General features: G+C 42.4%; 1 protein-coding gene across 1 annotated transcript in view; it reads left to right on the forward strand.

Moving 5' to 3' along the window:
• Positions 1-60: 60 nt before the first annotated feature.
• Positions 61-21116, forward strand: part of DHCR7 (7-dehydrocholesterol reductase) — a 28552-nt gene continuing 7496 nt past the window's right edge. The window contains exons 1-3 of the mRNA XM_015424427.1: positions 61-129; positions 18110-18213; positions 19356-19578. Coding sequence (XP_015279913.1) covers positions 18116-18213; positions 19356-19578 — 321 coding nt within the window. The 5' untranslated portion in view covers positions 61-129; positions 18110-18115. The remainder of the gene's footprint in view (positions 130-18109; positions 18214-19355; positions 19579-21116) is intronic.

Here is a 21116-nt window from a genome sequence, read left to right on the forward strand (position 1 = left end):
CTGTAGTGTGTCGTTCAGGGGGGTGGGGCAAAGACGAGAGGAAAAGAAGCATATCGGTGTCTTGGGGGTTTTCTGCCGGTGTTTGAGATTTAACAAAGGAATCACCGGCTGAACGCTACTGCAGTACAGGTAAGGGCATGGTTAGCCTTGTTTTGTGGAATGTTATATATTTGTCTGTATGCATTCTCATAGTGAAGCAACTGGCAGCTAGCTGGATTATTATTAACGAGCGAGTAGCCCCTCGGTCATGCTCTCACGACAGCGAGATGCACATGGCTAGTGGTCAACAGGTTTCAAAACCTCGACATAACAGGAAACAGCCAATGAAAGCGTTGCCTCTGTTGTAATCGGATTCTCTTTTCTTTCCTCCCGTTTAGGACCGGAAAGAAGAGTTTATATAACGAGACTGTTTTGAACGCCACTTAGGTTAACTTGGAGAGGCTTTTTCTAGGCAATTCAAACTTGTGTTCGTTGCCTTGGTTTTTTTTTAAAAAAAGGAGTTGCTCGAAAAATTATTAGTTACACATGCATACCTTCTCTTCTAAAAAATAAAATGCTAGAAAAAGTTTCAGTTGCTCGATATAGTAAAATTGAGCCAAATTCCAGTCCTGTCTATGGAAGTTATTAAGGTGCTGTGCCTGTGTTGAAATTTTTTTTGCACAGAAAACAGGCTTCCGCCCTGGTCACATGGGACATCGTGGGGGGGAGGCGTGGCTAATTGCCCTGGCACAGTTTGATCCGATCAGACGCTAAGGTGGCACACCACCAGTCCTTCCCTTGGCACCGGGTACAAGGGACTGGAGGGGAATGCTACCTGCGCGATCACATCACTGGCGTCTGTGGCAAACGTTTACTAGTACCTTGGAGGTACTAGTTTTTTAACTGGCATTGTCAGCAGTAAACCACGGGTGCACTCCACTTCCCAGATGTTGGGGTGTGATCACGCCCGGATAATCTCTCCTGCAGCAACTTTGCCGTGTGACCGGGGCTTTCATTTATCTTCCTTGTGATTCTGGAGAGGAAGATGGAAGCAAAAACAGGGTTGCCAGTCTCCAGGCGAGGGCTGGGGAGCTCCTTGAATTACAACTGATCCCCAGTTTCCGTGGAGGAAAAGGCTGCTTTGGGGGATGAACTCTGTGGCTTCGCAATACCACTGAGGTCTCTCCCCAAACTCTGTCTTCGCCAGACTTCACTACCAAATCTCCAGGAACTTCCCAACCCAGAGTTGGTAACCCTAGCATCTGAGTAGAAGCTTTCCTGTGGGTTTCAGGGCAGAAAGATACATGACGGTGGATTTGGCATATAAAACAACTTTTCACCCAAGCAGCACATTGGTTCAGCCTTAAATGTCACTGCACTCAGCATGAAAAGGATTGCAGCACTAACTATCCACAATAGATGTCTTTAGAAGAGCGATTTTTAAATTTCCCTTTCAAAAGAAGAGACTGACAACAAGCCACTAGGCTGCCCTTGTTCGTTCAGTGTTGTTGCTATTCCTGTTAGGCGACTGATTTTAAGTAGGAGGGTTTGGGGGCGTGTTAACTGAATGAGAACTGAAGGGCCAGCGGGCTTGGGAAGAACTACCTGCCGTTCTTTAAATCAGAGCTCTGAAGCGAAATGGCTAGATTTGACTTCTTGTCTCTCAGCTGCTTTTTCATATTGAGGGCTAATGATCTAATAAAGGATGACATTTAATTAATGAAGTCACACATTTGCTGGATAACTTGCTGTTGGAAAGAAGTCAGCCTCCCAGTGTGTTGTGTTCCAAGCTAGGTAGAAGAAGGTTCAGTTTGTACATAGTGTGCTGCCATCAGTAAGCGTTAACTGTAGGCAGTAGTAGTTTAGTAAAACTGCTGTTTTCCCAGTAGTTGCCCCTGGGAATTGTAGTTCTCAGTTAAAGGTCCCAAAGGCATCCCAAAAATAGGAATTTTTATTGTTCTTTTCCGTTTCTTTGTCTATCCTTACCACAAGGAGAAGGGGAAACTAATCTCTTTCTCACCACAGCTATAGAATTGACCTAGATCACAAGATGTAACGTTTCCACCCAGCTATCAGCTTGATTGTGAGTAAATGGTCTTCTGAATGTGTTGTTGTTGTTCAGTCGCACAGTCGAGTCCGACTCTTCGCGATCCCATGGACCAGATCACACCAGGCTTACCGATCTTCCGCCGTCCTTTGAAGTTTGCTCAATTTCATGTTCGTTGCATCTATGACACTGTCTAACCATCTCATCCTTTGCCGTCCCCGTCTTCTTTGACCTTCAATCTTTCCCAGCATCAGGGTCTTCTCCAGTGAGTGCTCCCTTCTCATTTGGTGGCCAAAGTATTTGAGCTCCAGTTTCATTATCTGGCCTTCCAGGGAACAGTTAGGGTTGATTTCTTTTAGGATTGACTGATTTGATCTTCTTGCAGTCGAAGGGACTCTCAAGAGTCTTCTCCAGCACCATAGTTCAAAAGAATCTATTCTTCGGCGCTCGGCCTTCCTTATAGTCCAACTCTCACAGCCATACATGACTACTGGGAATACCATTGCTTTGACCATGCGGACTTTTGTTGGCAGGGTGATGTCTCTACTTTTTATCATGCTGTTTAGGTTCGCCATCGCTTTCCTCCCAAGGAGCAGGCGTCTTTTAATTTCATGACTGCTGTCACAGTCTGCGGCGATCTGGGATCCCAGGAACGTGAAGTCTGTCACTACTTCCACAGCTTCCCCTTCTATTTGCCAAGGAGTGATGGGGCCGGATGCCATGATCTTAGTTTTTTTGATGTTGAGCTTCAAGCCCACTTTTGCGCTCTCCTCTTTTACCCTGAGCAAGAGGCTCATGAGGTCCTCTTCACTTTCTGCCATCAGAGTGGTATCGTCTGCATATCTGAGGTTGTTGATCTTTTCCCCAGCAATCTTAATTCCCGCTTGTGATTCATCCAGGCCAGCATTTCGCATGATGTACTCTGCATATATATTAAATAAGCAAGGCGACAATATACATCCTTGTCGTACTCCTTTTCCTATGCTGAACCAATCAGTTGTTCCATATCCGGTTCTAACTGTCGCTTCTTGGCCCTTATACAGGTTTCTCAAGAGACATGTGAGGTGGTCTGGTACTCCCATCTCTTTAAGGCCCTGCCATAGTTTGTTGTGATCCACACAGTCAAAAGCTTTAGCATAGTCAATGAAGCAGAAGTAGATATTTTTCTGGTACTCTCTTGCTTTCTCCATAATCCAGCGAATGTTGGCAATTTGATCTCTAGTTCCTCTACCTCTTCGAAACCCAGCTTGTACTTCTGGTAGTTCTCTATCCACGTACTGTTGAAGCCTAGCTTGTAGGATCTTGAGCATGACCTTGCTAGCGTGTGATATGAGTGCAATTGTGCGATAGTTTGAACATTCCTTGGCATTGCCCTTCTTTGGGATTGGAATGTATACTGACCTTTTCCAATCCTGTGGCCACTGTTGCGTTTTCCAAATTTGCTGGCAAATGGAGTGCAGCACTTTAACAGCATCATCTTCTAAGACTTTGAATAGCTCAGCTGGAATACCATCACCTCCACTAGCTTTGTTGTTAGCAATGCTTTCTAAGGCCCATTTAACTTCACATTCCAGGATGTCTGGCTCGAGGTCAGTGATTATACCGTCGTGGTTGTCAAGGACATCGAGGTCTTTCTTGTATAGTTCTTCTGTGTATTCTTGCCATCTTTTCCTAATCTCTTCTGCTTCTGTTAGGTCCCTACCGTTTTTGTCCTTTATCATGGCCAGCTTTGCATGGAACGCTCCCTTGATTTCTCCAACTTTCTTGAAGAGATCTCTAGTCCTTCCCATTCTATTGTTTTCTTCTATTACTTTGCACTGTTCATTCAGGAAGGCCTCCTTATCTCTCCTTGCTGTTCTCTGGAAATCTGCGTTCAGTTGGGTAAATCTTTCCTTTTCGCCTTTGCCTTTCGCTTTCCTTCTTTCCTCTGCTATTTGTAAAGCCTCATCAGAAAGCCACTTTGCTTTCTTACATTTCTTTTTCTTTGGGATGGTGGTGATTGCTGCCTCCTGTACGATGTCACGAACCTCTGTCCATAGTTCTTCAGGCACTCTATCTATCAAATCCAGACCCTTGAATCTATTCTTCACCTCTACTGTATATTCATCAGGGATGCGATCTAGGTCAAACCTGAATGGCCTCGTGGTTTTCCCAATTTTCTTCAGTTTAAGTCTGAATTTTGCAATGAGTAGCTCATGATCTGAACCACAGTCAGCTCCAGGTCTTGTTTTTACTGACTGGATAGAGCTTCTCCATCTTTGACTGCAAATTATATAGTCAATCTGATTTCGGTGTTGCCCATCTGGTGATGTCCATGTGTAGAGTCGCCTCTTAGGTTGTTGGAAAAGGGTGTTCGCTATGACCAGTGTGTTCTCTTGACAAAACTCTGTTAACCTTTGCCCTGCTTCATTTTGCTTTCCAAGGCCAAACTTGTCTGTTATTCCAGTTACCTTTTGACTTCCTACTTTAGCATTCCAGTCCCCTATGATGATGAGGACATCATTTTTTGGTGTTAGTTCTAGGAGGTGTTGTAGGTCTTCATAGAACCGGTCCACTTCAGCCTCTTCTGCATCAGTGGTTGGGGCATAGACTTGGATTACTGTGATGTTGAATGGTTTGCCTTGGAATCGGACAGAAATCATTCTGTCATTTTTGAGATTGTATCCCAGTACTGCCTTTTGCACTCTCTTGTTGACTATAAAGGCCACACCATTTTTTCTACGAGATTCCTGGCCACAGTAGTAGATATAATGGTCTTCTGAGTTAAATTCGCCCATTCCTGTCCACTTTAGTTCACTGATTCCTAGGATATCGATGTTCAGTCTTGCCATCTCATTTTTGACCACGTCAAGCTTACCTTGATTCATAGATCTTACATTCCAGGTTCCTATGTAGTATTGTTCTTTGCAGCATTGGACTTTCCTTTCACCATCAGACACATCCACAACTGAGCGTCCTTTCGGCTTTGGCCCAGCCGCTTCACTCTTTCTGGGGTTACTTGTACTTGTCCTCTGCTCTTCCTCAGTAGCATATTGGACACCTTCCGACCTGAGGGGCTCATCTTCCGGCGTCATATCTTTTAGCCTTTTGATACTGTCCATGGGGTTTTCTTGGCAAAAATACTGGAGTGGGTTGCCATTTCCTTCTCCAGGTGGATCACGCTTGGTCTGAGTTCTCTGCTGTGGCCTGTCCGTCTTGGGTGGCCCTTCACGGCATAGCCCACAGCTTCATTGAACTGCGCAAGCCCCCTCGCCACGACAAGGCAGTGATCCATGAGGGGCCACAAGTGATGGGCCACTACATAAAAGTGCCTAACATCTGGTGACACTCTGGACAAAACTCTATGGTAGAATTAGCTTCAAACCATAGAGTTTTGCCCCCAAAACAGAGTGTAGCCCCCACGATGTCACCAATATGTGTATGTCACTTTCGGGTGATGTAGGCACGTCACTGACATCCCTGACGTGTACGTCACCTGGAGGGGGCATAGGAACGTCACGCTTCTTCCCTCCCCTCTCTTCGAGCCTCCTTGTAAGTCCACCGCCGGCTTGTGGGCCAGACTTGGCAACCCTACTTTTCTCGTAGGGCTTGGTCCCCAGGCCCCTGATCATCCTTGATCCCGGTCAAACGAGCGGGATGATCCACTGCCAAAAGGAGGCAAATTAGAGCCGGAGCAAAAAGAACCGCGGGAGTGCAATCTGACGTGCCCCCACGGCTCTATGCTCTGGCAGCTGATCAAATGTTGTGCAGCAAACCGGCATCCCAGCAGCTTGCTTGTATGTAGCGTACACTATTGTGTCTTGCTTTCCTTTGAGAAAGGATTAGTTCACTAGTGGATAAAAAGGGTTATCTTTAAAACATGTTGACACAGCCTATGTTATAATTTGCTCTGTTTATAAAAGGAAACAACATGTTATTTCATGCAGCTGGAATTTTTCTTCTTTGCACTCAGGGCTTGTCACCAGTCACCTCTAGAACTGGTGTAACTACCCAAAGGCAGAATGTATTTATATCTGTCTAAACTTCTTTATATAGCTATGCTAGATTGCTACTCCTTTCCTGTTTGAATTCCTGCACTTCTAGCAACTGTGCAGTAGCCAAACTTCAGAAGGGGAAGTTTAATTCTTCACTATTTATTTGCTTACTTTATTTCTAGTCTGCCTGGGCGGGGAGTGGGGATATAAATAAAATAAATAAACAGTCCACCTTTCTCTCTGAGAATCAAGGTGGATCACAAAATTTAGCAATGCAATAGGAACCACATGAGACACATAATAAATATAATAAGATTGTGACTCAAAGTTAGAAAATGCAATAAAAACAATGAAAGACATGGCATACAGAAATTAGAAAACAGTGCAGTAAACACAAGAACAATAAACAATGCAACATTGCCGTAAACTGCAGCCTTTGGGCCTTTGTAAAAACATCCTCCTGAATAAATGCCATTTTACACATTTTGCAGAAGGACTGAACTGTGGGAGCCTTTCAGACCTCCTCAGGTAGGCTGTTCAATAAAGTCAGAGCCACAGCAGTACGTATCTATAATGGGAGATGCTTTATTTGTTGACTTTCTGACTGTTGTCCACAGGAACCTTCTCAAAGTAGGGAAGAGATGGGAATCTTAGCTGATACTGGTAGGAGGTAATAATACAGAATGCAATAGAAACCAAATTAAATCAGTATAAAACTGATTTAAACATTGTACCCTGTATTGGGTATGCTAGTGTTGTCTGGATATAGGTAAGGGAACACTGTTCATCCTGGACTATATACAGAGCTGGGCAATCTAAATTGACTTTCTGCAGTCTGTTCAAGGATGGGGGAAGGCTAGGTGTGTGAAAGATACTTGCTTCTCTATTGAGCTGGCCTGCACTTGTGATTGTGTACTACAGTCTAAAATAAGGCATGTGGGCCCCTGCCCCAATGGATGTATTACTAGAGAATACAGAACTTTACATATAGAAGAATGAGCACTGTATTTGTCGGGGACCATGAAGTGAAGTGTTTAATTACTGGAATTGTTGTGGTGTGACACACTGCAGGGATGCCTGCAGAATTTGGGAACTCTCTCCAGGATGGGCTCTGATTTCAGATAAAATGGAGATCTTTCAGTCCTGTTCTTTTGAATTTAATGGACTTTCCGCAAAGCCTGTGTGTGACTGGGGTTACAGCCTTTAGCCTGTCAGTTCTTGCCCAGTGGATTCGGCCTTGGGTTCCTTATCTTAGCGATAGCATGGCCTTGTGTTTGAACTTTGCTGTTGTTCACTAAATTCTCGGAACTACTGTCAGGGCAATAGTACACAGATATGTACAAGAGAGAAAATTTCCAGATGATTTGAAGCAATGGAGGAAACATGTTTTGTTCAGGGGTTGGGTTGGGGAAAAGGAAATTTGAAATAAATTAAAATATATGCAATGCTTTCTTAATCAAACCTCAGTTCATTTTACAGCTTTAACAATGTGCATTATTTAGAATGTAGCTGGCATATAAAATTATATTATTTGATGTGCATATGAAAATAAGAAGTATTAATCTTTAGTTTTCCACAGAACTGCAGATGCACTCTGTGCTTGAGAGAGTGCTGCAACTGTGCTACATTTTGCTTATGTATGGCCCCGGGCAAACTGGCCGGATATCGCGGGGGGGGGGGAGGCATGGCTAATTGCCCCAGCGTAGTTTGAGCCGCGATTAAGCGATCAGACGCGCTGGTGGCACAGCACAGGTCCTTCCCTTGGCGCCAGCAGGTAAACGAGGGACCGGAAGGGAATGCCGCCTGCCAGCACGATCACACCACGGGTGTCTGGAGGCAGCTCGTGACAAACATTTACTAGTACCTTGGAGGTACTAGTTTTTAAATGTGCATTGTCGGCGGTAAGCCATGGGTGCGCTCCGCTTCCCAGATGTTGGGGTGTGATCGTACCCGGATAATCCGCCCACCTTCCGTGCCTCTCCCGCGGCAACTTTGCCGTGTGACCGGGGCCTATCTTAGTTTTTGTTGTCTGAAAGGCAGAAATAAAAGTTGAAAAGTAAAGACAAATTTTATAGTAAACAAACAGAAGCACATAACTTGGACAGAAATCGTCTTGCACAGTCACAATAGAACTATTGGCATATTTAAATATCAAGGTAGTCTTCATAATATTGAACTTTTCAGTAGTACCTTAGTACCTTATCATGGCCATTGCAGACGTATATTTTCTTGGATGGATGGCCCCTTTGATTCGCAATGCCATCGTTCTTTGAATTCCCCCCCCCCAAAAAAAACCCCTGCTCTGGTTTGGCTCCACATAACTTGCTATAGGAAGACTTAGGGATAGTGATAAGCCCTCAGGCTGGAATGCAATAGGGTTGCCAGCCTCCAGGTGGAGCCTGGAAATCTCCCAGAATTACAAGTGATCACCAGACTAGAGAGATCACTTCCCCTGGCGAAAATGGCTACTTCAGAGGACAGACTCTATGGTATTACACCTGATACACCTCTATGGTATTACACCTCCCCCACCTTTCCCTGGCTCCATCCCCCAAATCTCCAGGAATTTCCCAAACATAGAGCCGACAACCTTCTCAAGTATGTACATACAGACTTTTCCTTCGCAGCTACAGCCTGCCTGGCATTGCAGGGGAAGGGTGTGGTTTTCTTGCTTCACGCAGATGGCAAGAGAAGTTGGGGAAGCTCCTCTCTACAGTTAGAGATTGACCACCACCCCCGTTGAGCCCAGTTAAAAGAGAAAGCAAAATTATTGCCAGCACCAATATTCATTATCACCATTTTACAGTGGATTTAAAATGCTGTGATGCCCCAATCCACTGTGGGATGGTGGTGCAGAACTCTTCCCCCCCCACACACACACCCCATGTTCTTTCAAGGGCCAAAATAGCTGCACGGGCACCAGCACACATCATAAAATGGTCCTGAGTCCACTTGTGAAAGGCAGAATACAGAGGCAGCAGCTGCCACCTACCCCCTCTGATTCTAACCACCTTTGAACACTCTGCACCCAGGCTAAAATAGAGCCGGGGGGGGGGGGAGCTTCTACCTTAATGTGCTACAGTGCTGCTGATTATAGGAATCCATGACTAGTGCAAGCTAGCGAGCTAAGGTGGGGAAAGGAGTGTGTCGCATGTTTCATCCACTCTTCACGTGTGGCGCCTGCTCTTTTCAAATGGAGGGGTGCCCTCTCCTGCCCTGTAGGGCAGGCACATGTGGTGTCAGCTAGCTGCCATGCTTTCTTTGTTTTCTTTCGTCCCTGACCTTTCCGCATGTGCACATGCTTGCGCATAGCTACCGTGGGTAACATAAGAGAGGCACTCTTTTCCCCGTGCGAACTGGCTCAGCCAGACAGCGCTATCAGTGTAACCTTGAAGAGAAGGGAGGGCTTGCATTCCACTATCACTATCGGTGTGAATACTTCTGCTCTCAGGGGGGTGGGGAGAGTCTCTCGTTTATAATGTAATGTCCCGCCGGGAGAATTCCCACACGCGCGCTTGGATTTCATTTGCTTAGCTAGATGAGGCATCAGAGTATATGTATTGAGTCCCTTGCACTAATCGTTATTCCTGACAATGTACCTGTACCAGTTGGCAACAGAACAGTATTCCAATAAAGCATAACTTTTCCCGAAGAGTGTGTTTGGACCTGCGTGTTGTTGACCCTGATATGTGGTGCACGCTTTCCTCCCACATACCATTTAAAGGGAAAGTTCTATTTAAATGGTTGGGGGAAAGTGGGGGGCATGTGCGGGTGGTGCAGCATCCCCAATGTGATGACGTCACTCTGCCCCTCCCCTTCCTCGAATGCCTCCCCAAATACCCCCCACTGGAGAGAAGATGGAACCTGGCAACCCTATGTTCACCCATCCATGCTTCATCCACTCCTATATCCACATAACAACAACTGTGAGCAAGGTGGATTCTGCCCAGGATGCTCTGTGGTCAATCACTGCCTGGTTTTAGCTCATTTGATTGAGAAGTATATTCTTCAGTAAATAATCATCTGTATGTAGCCTTCATGGACTTACGCTCAGTTTTGTTAGTATCTCTAGAACTATACTGTGGCAGAAGCGAAACTACTATCAGCAGACACGTGCTTTGGCAATTAACTAGATTATATCAAGGCACAGCAGTGAAAATTAAATTTAGCCCTGAAGGCCACACTATAGATTCTATTCCAATCTTTAAAGGTGTTGAAATAAGTATACCTAGGACTGTAGCCTTAACTGTTAATTAAGGGATCTGGCTTCGATCAAAAAAAGCCAAAAATCTGAGCCGTGTAAAATGCACATGGGATGCACAACTCAAGGTTTACTCTCCTATAATGCTTTTTAAAAATGCTGGTACTGATTTTCATGAATTCCCACTTGGGAAAGCACACCAAAAGTTGCCAGTACACAGTACCAGTGAGCAGTGTTCCCTCTAAGCTGAGTTAGTGTGAGCTAGCTCACAGTTTTTTAGCCTCTGGCTCACACATTTTTGTCTGAGCTCAGGAAGGATGGCTCCAGAGCAATCTAATTTATGCAGTAGCCAAATCGCTCGCTCACAACTTTAATGCCAGTAGCTCACAAAATAGAATTTGTTCTCACAAGACTCCACAGCTTAGAGGGAACATTGCCGGTGAGCAATGTTCCCTCTAAGCTGTGGAGTCTTGCGAGCAAAAATTCTACTTTGTGAGCTACTGGCATTAAAGTTGTGAGCAAGCAATTGGGCTACTGCATAAATGAGTTTGCTCTGGAGCCGTCCTTCCTGAGCTGAGGCAAAATGTGTGAGCCAAAGGCTAACAAACTGTGAACTAGTTCACACCAACTCAGCTTAGAGGGAACACTGCGGCGGTGAGTACTGCCTCTCCTTGGTTTGTTTTTAATTGCTTGGCTTATATCCTTGCTTTTTCAAAATACTTGTTCCAAGTGCCTAATACAACAGTATCAGTAATATCAAAAATTAATAAAATGACATTGAAAGTTTCTAAGAGATCAGCAATAGTTACAACCCCAATACGTTTTGATAGAGCAGCTAGTCAGTATATTTGTTTATTTGACTTCCTTTATATCCCATTTTTCTCCCCAATGGGGCCCAGAGTGGCCTACCACAGTCTCCCTTTCTCCGTTTTATCCTCGCAACACACCTGTAAATTAGTTGTGTGTGTGTTTGTGTGTGTGTTCAGGACATATATGAACTACAGCATTTAGATTTAAATCGCTTTTGACTTCTGAGTCACTACACCGAGACAGATTGTTTTCAGTTTGGGATCCATCTAGTTGTATTTTTATACATACCATCTGGTACCACACGGAGTCTGTAAGATAGAAGAGTCAGACAAGGAACTGCTTACTACTTAAATCAGGAAGGTTTTCATGCAGGAGGTACCGGATTCAGAGTTACGGGGTGGGGTGGAGGTGAGATCATGCCAGGGCTTGTGATAACTCCTGTCCTGTTATGCAAAGAGTCTTGGGACACCCCAGTCTCCAACCAAATCATGGCAGAAGGGAACTAGTATAGAATATATAGTCCTGGAAGCGGAAACCCATGCTAGGGTGGGAGATAAATACCATTAAGGGCCCTCTGGGGCATGTTCCACAGGGAGCAAATTCCACTGTCAGCCACTGCTCTAGTTGCTGCTGCCAAATAAAACCAACCGAGAACACAATATTAGGCATAGAATGGCCAAATACAGTTTGTCTTTCAGATCTTAAAAATGGAGTTAGGATGGTGGGGTTGTTTAAGGAATCCATTAATAAATTATGTTGGCGCCCAGCTCCAGTGGATGAGGGTGTAGAAATGTAAAATACTGGCTGACAAGTGAATCATTTAACTCCTGCTGCTTTGCAAAGGCGGCAGGAATCTAAAGGAGGAATTTCCTGGCATCTTCCCCAAAAGATGACATGAACGTATAAAACATTATATTGTTTTAAAACAGTCTTGTGGTTGGTATTTAGCAGTTCATTTTTACAAGACGACTGGAGAAATGTGTGTTCCTCATTTCATTGGAGAAAAGGGCAACGCTGCAGCTTTCATTAAACACAAATATGCAGCACTGTTTTGCCCACTTGAATTCATATTAAATTCTGTTTATAAATTAATCTGCGCAAGCAATTAAATAAGAATTCAAAAGACTAAATACAAGTAACGTATTCATTTTAAAAAGCAGAGATGAATTGTTCAATAAAATGTAAAAGAGCTGTGCCAGCTGTCATGCATATATATCCCCCCGTCATTCATCTGTACTTTAGGTTAACAATACTGTAATTTTTAAAGCAATTTTGTTCCTATTTACTGAATAGTCCTATTTAGATTTTTCTGCAGTAGGCTTTAGCCTTTTCACTAAAAGACAAAACTAAATCTATCTCTTAATTTGCTTTTTGCTTTCCCCCAAAGGCTGAATTTTGTTTTAAAAAACAACGGCATTTGGAAAAACAGTGCTGTTCTGCTTTCTCCTTGCTTTAGGAGCATGAGAATGATTAAGCCAGGTCTAACAGTGAATAATTGCTGTATGAGTAATTGGAGCATTCAGGTAGAATTTCCTGGGTAAAATAAGGGGTGTGGTTATTCTAGGAACAGAAAGATAAATGTGAATGCACCCAAAGTAGGTTGATGGTTCAAAATATTAATTACGCTATTAATTCTAATTAGATAAAAATCACATTGAGATAATATTTCTTTGGCATTAAATAACTAGATGATGTTAATGTGGATGTTATTCAGCTCATTGGCAAGATGTTTACATAGAAAGGGTGTAATCCCGAACTCTCTAAAGGAGCATGGCTTTGTGAGAGAGCACATGCTTTGCAAGCAGAAGGGCCTAAATTCAGTTTGGGCATATCCATTTGAAAGATATTTGGGTGGCTTCGCAGCTAGTGTTATGCTGGTCTTTCCTGCAGCTAATATGTGCATCATTCACAATTAATATCTTCAGGCTCCCTTGAATGTTGGTCCTGACCTGGGACTCTGACCCCAAGCATTTGCTGTGTGGCATTGCTTTCAGATACCAGGACTAGAAAAGATGGTCCAGACCTTTGCCTGCAGATTGGAGAGGTGCTGCCAGCAGAAGTAGACAGTAATGATCTCGATAGATGCTGACGCTAGTACAGTGGCATCTGTTACAGGGGCTGTCGTGTGTGTATACACAGCTCCATGTGCACATCAAAAACATTGTGGGAACACTGGACTGTCAGTATTGTGGAACAAAAATTGTGTCCTTTTTGCGTAAAACAATGGTGCATCAGATCCTATGAAAAATTTAGGAGCTGGCATTTAATGCAAGCTAGAGTGTAAATGATGGTTTGGGCTTACAGTTCATGCAGGGTTCGACAAATGCCAGGGCCTAGAGCACAGTTGCACCTTAAAAATGCGTTCTGGTGCCTGGAGCAACAGCAGCCATCCAGCATTCACATGTAAAAATATTCCCATTGGTACACTACAGCTGCTGTTCAGCTATCAAAGTCAGGGCTGAAGCTGCATAATCAATCTCTACTGAAGCCTGGAAAGCACTAGCAAGCCTCAGAGGTAGAACTGTTGAGGCTCATGAGCTGATTGGTCAGGCTGCTGCAATTCTGCAGCTTTACGCAGAGGTTTCAGCATTCAAAATGTTGGGAGTTTATGTGGTATTCAAAGTTGTACATCCTTCCATTCAGCCAGAAAATCCCTGTTGCCACCTAGCACTTTTCTCACATGTTTTATGGCCTATTGTGCACACACACCTTACTGCAGATTTTCAGAGCAGTAAGCCTTTAATCTTGACTTCAGATTCTGTGTCCACCTTACACACCATTCTTTTTCCTCCGGTGTATTTATTCTGCAGCTACAATGAAATAACTGCACTTTTCTAAATCAGGTTGGAACATCACTTGTAACATGTGGGGGTGATGTCCAAAGTATTTTATAAACGTACAGAGTTGCCCTATCACAGCTGCGCAGTAGCATCCAACAAGAGCCTTCCATTTTAATGCTTGTGGTTCAGGTTTTGCGCATGCATTTTAGCATTCGTTCATTGAATGAAAGGGAACAAAGGAACAGAGGTAAAAGGGTGGGGGGACTGGTGTGGAAACTGACACGACTTTTTAAAAAACTGACAAGCAGCTGCACAGCTCCATTTTCCCTATTGCCAAGCACTAGGGGATTATCTGTTGTTTTATCAGCCAGTGTGAGAAATGGGAGTCACACGATCTCATGATATGGGGGAACATGTTGAGTGTACAGAATGCATGGTAGAACCCACTGACATTGGCATTGCAAGCTGTGATCATTGGCAACGTGTGTGTATGTTTGCATGCTCCTATGCAAAGTCAGCTGCAAGTCCACACTTTGTACAAGGCTGCAATATGTATGGGGGAGGAGTCCTCTCGTAGAAGCTCTGGAGAGCTTTTTTAGTCTTATGCCACTAAATTGAAAAAAATGGGATGTTTTTGCTGATGCCCTAGCATAGCTGCATTGTTACACTAATTTCCTGCCCTTCTTTGCAAATTTGTGTGGTTTTCTCTTTGTGATTCTCTGATTTGATCCTGCACACTGGCAGTTTTTAAAACCCTGTCCTGTGCTTATTAGGAGCTGCGGTGGCTCAAGTGGTTAAGATGCTGAACTGCAGGCTGTGGAAGGTCGGTAGTTCAGCAGTTCGAGACCCGAGTGTGCCGCATGACAGAGTGAGCTCCTCTCTCTAGTTCCAGCTCCTGCCAACCTAGCAGTTTGAAAGCAAGACATTGCAAGTAGATAAATAGGTACCACAACAGTGGGAAGGTAACAGCGTTCTGTGCGCCTTGGTGTTTAGTCATGCCGGCCACATGGCCACGGAAACGTCTTCGGACAGCGCTGGCTCTTCGGCTTTGAAACGGAGATGAGCACCGCAACCCTAGAGTCGGATTCGACTGGCTTTCGAGCAAGGGAACCTTTACCTTTACCTTACCTGTGCTTATTTGCACTCTGTTCTCCCAAGTGATTTTTAAGTTTGGAGGTTTGCAGAAAGTCCATGTAGCTCAGTCTCCATTTTAATGTTTGGTTTCTGGATACTGCCAAAATGATCCCCCAAAAAACTTTGTTCACTAAAACATTAAAGGGGAAAATGTTTTCAAAACTTTAGGCTTCCCATCCAAGTGTCTGTCACTCTTTACAACTCATGTGAATTTCATTCCATGTTGACAATCCCCCCCCCTTTATTTTGTTTGCATACAGCACTGCAGATGCTGTTCTTTGCCTCCTCTCCAATACCCCTTTCCAGTCAATACCAGCAGGGAACTAAACCTCCTGCAGCTCTATTTAAAGTTTCCCCCGTTGTTTTATTTTTTTCTCTTCAGTAATCTGAGACTAGTGAGAAATTTCTCCACTTTCCAATAAATAAGACAGATGGACTCCCATCCTAGCTGTATCTGAAGAAGTGAGCAGTGACTCATAAAAGCTCATACCCTCCCACATATTTTGTTAGTCTTTAAGTTGCTACTGGACTCTTGCTATTTTCTATTGCATCTAATAAGATTGTTTCCTCGTGGGAGCTTCGTCAAGGTCCACATTTTATTTTTGTGTAGAACATCAATCTCCTCTTGTGCTGGCTTCTTCCACCTGCTGACTTCAGTTGCTGGCATTTGTTCTATTTCCTTCCAGGTAGAAGGTTCAGGTGGTAACACCAGCCTTACAAGGTAGGACAAGCACAAGGTTGGTATACCTTTGTTTGGTCATGATGAGTATTGAAGGTGTAGTTCTGTATTTTCATCTGCTGTCACAGAGCTGTCCAGTCCGCCTTTCTTCTCATTCTCACTTGCTGCTTCTTCCTGTGTTGTACTGCTGTGAATCTCTGGCACGATTGCTTCAGAATCTGCCTTTTCAAGTTGTTTGTCTTGTTCTGATTCTTCATCATTGCGCACTGGTTCAAGGTCCAAGAGCCGGTATTGGTTATCTGCTTTTTCTGAGTCACGTGATGAAGTCCCTTCCCTGCTGACTCTGCTTTTATCAAAGTGAATCACATGCCTGACATAGACTTCACCTGTTTCTGGGTACAGCACTCTATACCCTCTGTACCCCTTTTCACTGTGTTCAGCTTTGTAGCTACCATGTGAGGGCAATGCTTAATGAAAATGCAAAAGCTGAAGGAAGAACTAAACAGGGTTTCCCCCCCATATTCAGTAATTGATTCATCATATACTTTACTTCTCCTCCCTATGATGAGCTGATTTTCGAGAAAACAAACTTTGGTCAGTGTGTACAAGTCTCAGAATAAATCCAAGGTGATGTGTAAAAATATGAAGGGGATGAAGCAGGAGGAATTGCAAAAGATGTTACAGTGTGAAGTTGTCAAAAAGACTAAGTATTTAGGTATTGATTTGACAATGAAGAATATAGACCTTTTTAAGAATAACTATGACAAACTTGGTCATAAATACAGCAGGACATAAAAAATGAAATACCTTAAATTTGTCGCTTTTGGGGAGAATTTCTGTGGTGAAAATGAACATTTTACCACGTTTGATGGGATTTTTTTCAGACAATCCCAATAGTGAGAGATGTAAAAATATTAAATGCTTGGCAAAAAGAAATTTCAAAATTTGTTTGGGCAGGGAGGAAACCGAGGATTAAGATGAAGATACTATGCGACGTGAAAGAAAGAGGCGGACTTCAGTTACCAAATCTAAGATTGTATCATGAAGCAGTTTGCTTAACTTGGTTGCAACAATGGATTACGTTGGATAATAGAAAACTGTTGGCATTAGAGGGTCATGACTGTAGGTTTGGCTGGCACGTGTATTTATGGTATGGAAAAATGAAAATGGACAGCTTTTTTAGGCACCATTATATAAGGAGGACATTATTTGATTCTTGGACTAAATACAGAAGGTACTTTTCGGATGAGAGACCACTTTGGATAGTGCCGGCGGAGGTACTTAAACCACATTCAATACATAGAGGAGAAGACTGGTTGCAATATAGAGACATTTTGAAACCTGTGGGAAAGACATTTGAATTGAAGGCGGTAGAAGATTTGGATTTTAACTATGACTGGTTACAATATAGACAGATTCATGACTTGTTTAAAACAGATAAGAGAGCGTTTGGGTTTAGGAAAAAGAATAACGAAATTGAAAATGTGTGGATTGAAGGAGGTAAAAAATTGATATCTAAGATGTATAAGATACTGTTACTATGGTACACAGAGGATGAGACAGTTAAAGAACAGATGTTAAAATGGGCAGTTAATATGAACAAAGAAATAGATATGGTAACCTGGGAATTTTTATGGAAAAATGCAATGAAAATATCAACGTGTAATAGTTTAAAAGAAAACTGCTATAAGATGATGTATAGATGGTTGTTGTTGTTCAGTCGCATGGTACATGACACCAAAAAAGATTGCAAATATGAATAGTAATATGTCAAACAAATGCTGGAAATGTAAAAAATAGAGGGGTCTTTATCACATGTGGTGGACTTGTGATAAAGCAAAAAGTTATTGGGCTGAGATACATAGAGAAATGGAAGAAATTGTGAAATGTAATTTTAAGAAAGAACCTGAAATATTACTGTTAGGACTTAAAATGGAAGAAGGCAATGTGGGGAAAAGGACCTTGATGTGGTATATGATTACAACGGCTAGAATGACATGCTCAATGTTGGAAACAAGACAGAATTCCAGAAATCGGGGATTGGATAAGGAAATTATTGTTTATGGTTGAAATGGACAAAATGACAAGGAAACTTAAACAATCTTGAAGCAGAAGAATTTTATGCAGACTGGAAAGATTTTAAAGATTACCTAGATAAATATTGGGATGTAAAGGACAGTTTAATTTGCTTTGACAGTTATTGAAAAGTAGGTGTTATTAGAAAAAAGTTAACTATAAGAGAACAATAGGTGAAAGATATGTTACCGATAGATTATGACTATAAGAGAAAACAGAAGAAAAATTAAGAAATGGGCTGGAGGTTGGAGCACTGTGGGAAGAATAGAGGAAAGGATGTATAACAACTAAGAATATAATATGTATTTGATTTAATAATATATCCTAATAGTTTTTGAAGAGAATTTCAATTTTCTTGGTTCAGAATTTCCTCTCACCCCCTTTTGATAATCATGTTTTAATTTTTCCATGCTGTTTTCTGCCCAATAGGTTCCAATGGCATCTCATAAGGAATCAAAATGTCCTGAAGGATCAACAAGTAAGCATGTAATTAATGGAGCTGGAGCTCCCCAAGCACAATGGGGAAGAGCTTGGTAAGAGATCCCTGCTACTGCTAATAAGTCTTTGTGTGGTAACTTTAGCTATTTTATATTTTTTAAAAATCTGCTTTAAGTACAGAAACATCACAAGGTGTCAGACCACAAGGATACCCTAAGTCTTTAATTCCCAATTTTAACATAAGGCCAAATTCATACACCTGGAGCATGTTAAGGCACTGCCAAGTGTATGTAAGACCAGTGGAGAGGAGAGCGGGGAAAGAAGTGGTCTTCTGTGTCCGTTGGGGTGTTATTCTATGTGCATCAAAGCTATCTGAGTGGTGAGAAAATGAACAGATAATACCGAGAGTTTCTTTTAGAAGCCTACTTAACACCCTCCCTAAGTAGTAGACTTTGGTAAGAGTTCGGATGCAAGATCCTCTTACGTTACATCCTGAATACTTATGGAGATCTGTGTCCTTGCTTAACTTGCAGTGGAAATTGCACAAATATGAATTTAGTGTCTATTCATCAAGCTCTATAATGGTCTCCTATTATTAGAGCTTATATAGGAATGTGTATTTAATATTTATGCTTTATTAAAGCTTTATTAAAGCTTTCACATAACTGCATATGAACATTTAAGTTTAAATTAGCTTAACAGAAAGAAAAGGGATTGCTTTTGTGCTTTAAATTAGACACAGTGGCACCCATCCATGGCTAGATTAGCAAGAATGAATCAGGGTATCACTGATTCATTAATAATCGATATTGGATGACAATATTCGTAATGCTTTCAAGCAGAATTGGGTATAATGTTGTTGATGCACCTGACCTTTTTGTTTCCATTCCCCCCAAAATTTGGGTGATAGCTCTATGTATCATAACAGCTGCTAGAATGATCCTAACCAAACTCTGGAAACAGAGAAAAATCTCAACAAGAAAATCCTTTTTGGATAAGGTTAAGGACTTTTATTTATATATGAAGGCATCAGCCTTCAAAAAAAAATTAAGATGTACTCTGCATGTTTAAATAATGATAAAACAAATAAAAAATGGACATGGTACAATGTTACTATAGTCATGAATCACAAGAAGAGGTAACTCTACAAACTAAAATTTATAGTCAATGCAGTGTTTTGTAGATCTGCAACTCTTCCTTTAGATCTGCAACTCTTCCTCTTTTGTCTCTGTTTCAGGAAAGTTGACTGGTTTTCCCTGTTGTCTGTCATCTTTCTACTCCTGTTTGCACCCTTCATTGTATATTATCTTATAATGTCATGTGATCAGTACAATTGCTCCTTAACTACTCCAGCCATTGACTTTTTTACTGGGAAAACCCACCTCTCGAATATCTGGAACAGGATGCCATCATTAACCTGGACAGCTGTGAGCCTCTATATCTCTTGGGTACTTTTTCAGGTATGTGTCTGGGGTTTCTTTCTTAAGTTGCAATAGGATGTGAACACTGCAGTCTCAGGTATTCAGTCAAAATCTAATCAGAAAGCCATTTTCAAGAGTTGTCAAATCTCCCACTTTAAATACCTTGAGAATGTATGGTGGTGGTAAACGTGGTCATTTCCCTCTTTTTGAACATAAACAAGCAATCACCCGAGTCTCCTGTCTGATTTTCCACTGAAATTCTTATTAGCCTTTACTCCCATCTTCTTCTGCACCTCCCTGATCAACCTGTCTCCTTGGTTTCCTCTTTATCCATTCTCCCCTCTTCTTTCCCTGCTCCTGGCCAACTTTGCTAGGTAAGTTAGAATGCCTTATTGCAGGGGTATCAAATGTGTGGCCCGTGGGCTGTATCTGGCCTGCACAGGACTCAAAACCGGCCCCCAAGCAACTTCCTTCTCCTGTTTCCTTTCCCAGCCACACCCTAGCTTGCATTTTCCCTAGCTCTCTCAGTGGCTCTTTGCTTCCTGTTTGCTGCCTCTTGCCCCCCCCTCCCTCTCTCTCTCTCTCTCTCTCACTCAGACACACACACACAGAGATAGAGAGAGTCTCCTGGCTGCTTCATGCCAGAGAGATAAAAAGACATGCCTGCCTGCCCCCCCCACACACACACACTCATGAACAGAGAGAGAGAGAGATTGATTCTGCTGTCTTCTCTGGGGCTGCTCTTTGGGGAGGGAGGAGGAGGAAAGAGAGAGAGAGAAAAAACAAAACTGGAGTCCCAGCTTTAAAACCAACAACATTTTATTCCAGGTATAAGCTTTTGTGTGCAAGCACACTTCTTTGGAGGGAGAGATGGAGGGTGGGTAGGTGGATGGATTCTTCTGACAAACAGTGTTCTTTAAAGAAATTATTTTGGCTTATTCTGAAAAGTTTCTTTTTTAATGACTGGATCTGTGGGATTTGTTTTCTTTCAAAAACACCCTGATTAGGAATTAGAACACTTGAATTGGTCTTTATAGTTTGGAGAGTGGAGTGATGCCAAATGATAATAGCACACTTTGGTAGACATACCATTTATATTTATATTTGGATCAGATGACGGAAGGATTATAGCAATTACGATTGTAAGGAACGGGGGAAAACTGTTGTTAATTAAAATTTATGCACCAAACCAGAATCAAAAACCTTTTTTTCAAAAAATACAAACAATCTTGAATACAGTGGAGGTGGATAATATCTGTATAATAGGAGATTATAATGCAGTTTTAGATATGACGCAGGATAGGAAACATTGTAGAAAAGGACTTAAAATGGGAGGTGCATTACCCAAGATTTTTATGCAAATAGTAGAAGAATATAATTTAATAGATGCGTGGAGAACGAGAAATGTTAAAAAATGGGATTATACATACTATTCTTCACGGCATAACTCGTGGTCAAGGATAGATATGGCCTGCATCTCTACTAATATGATAACGGATATGATAGAGTGTGAAATACAACCGAATAGCTTTGCAGACCATAATCCAATTATGCTTTCGTTAAAAGAGGAAATTAAG

Source organism: Gekko japonicus, unplaced genomic scaffold, assembly GCF_001447785.1.
Source record: "Gekko japonicus isolate JY-2015 unplaced genomic scaffold, Gekko_japonicus_V1.1 scaffold26, whole genome shotgun sequence".
In the NCBI taxonomy this organism is placed as follows: domain Eukaryota; kingdom Metazoa; phylum Chordata; class Lepidosauria; order Squamata; family Gekkonidae; genus Gekko; species Gekko japonicus.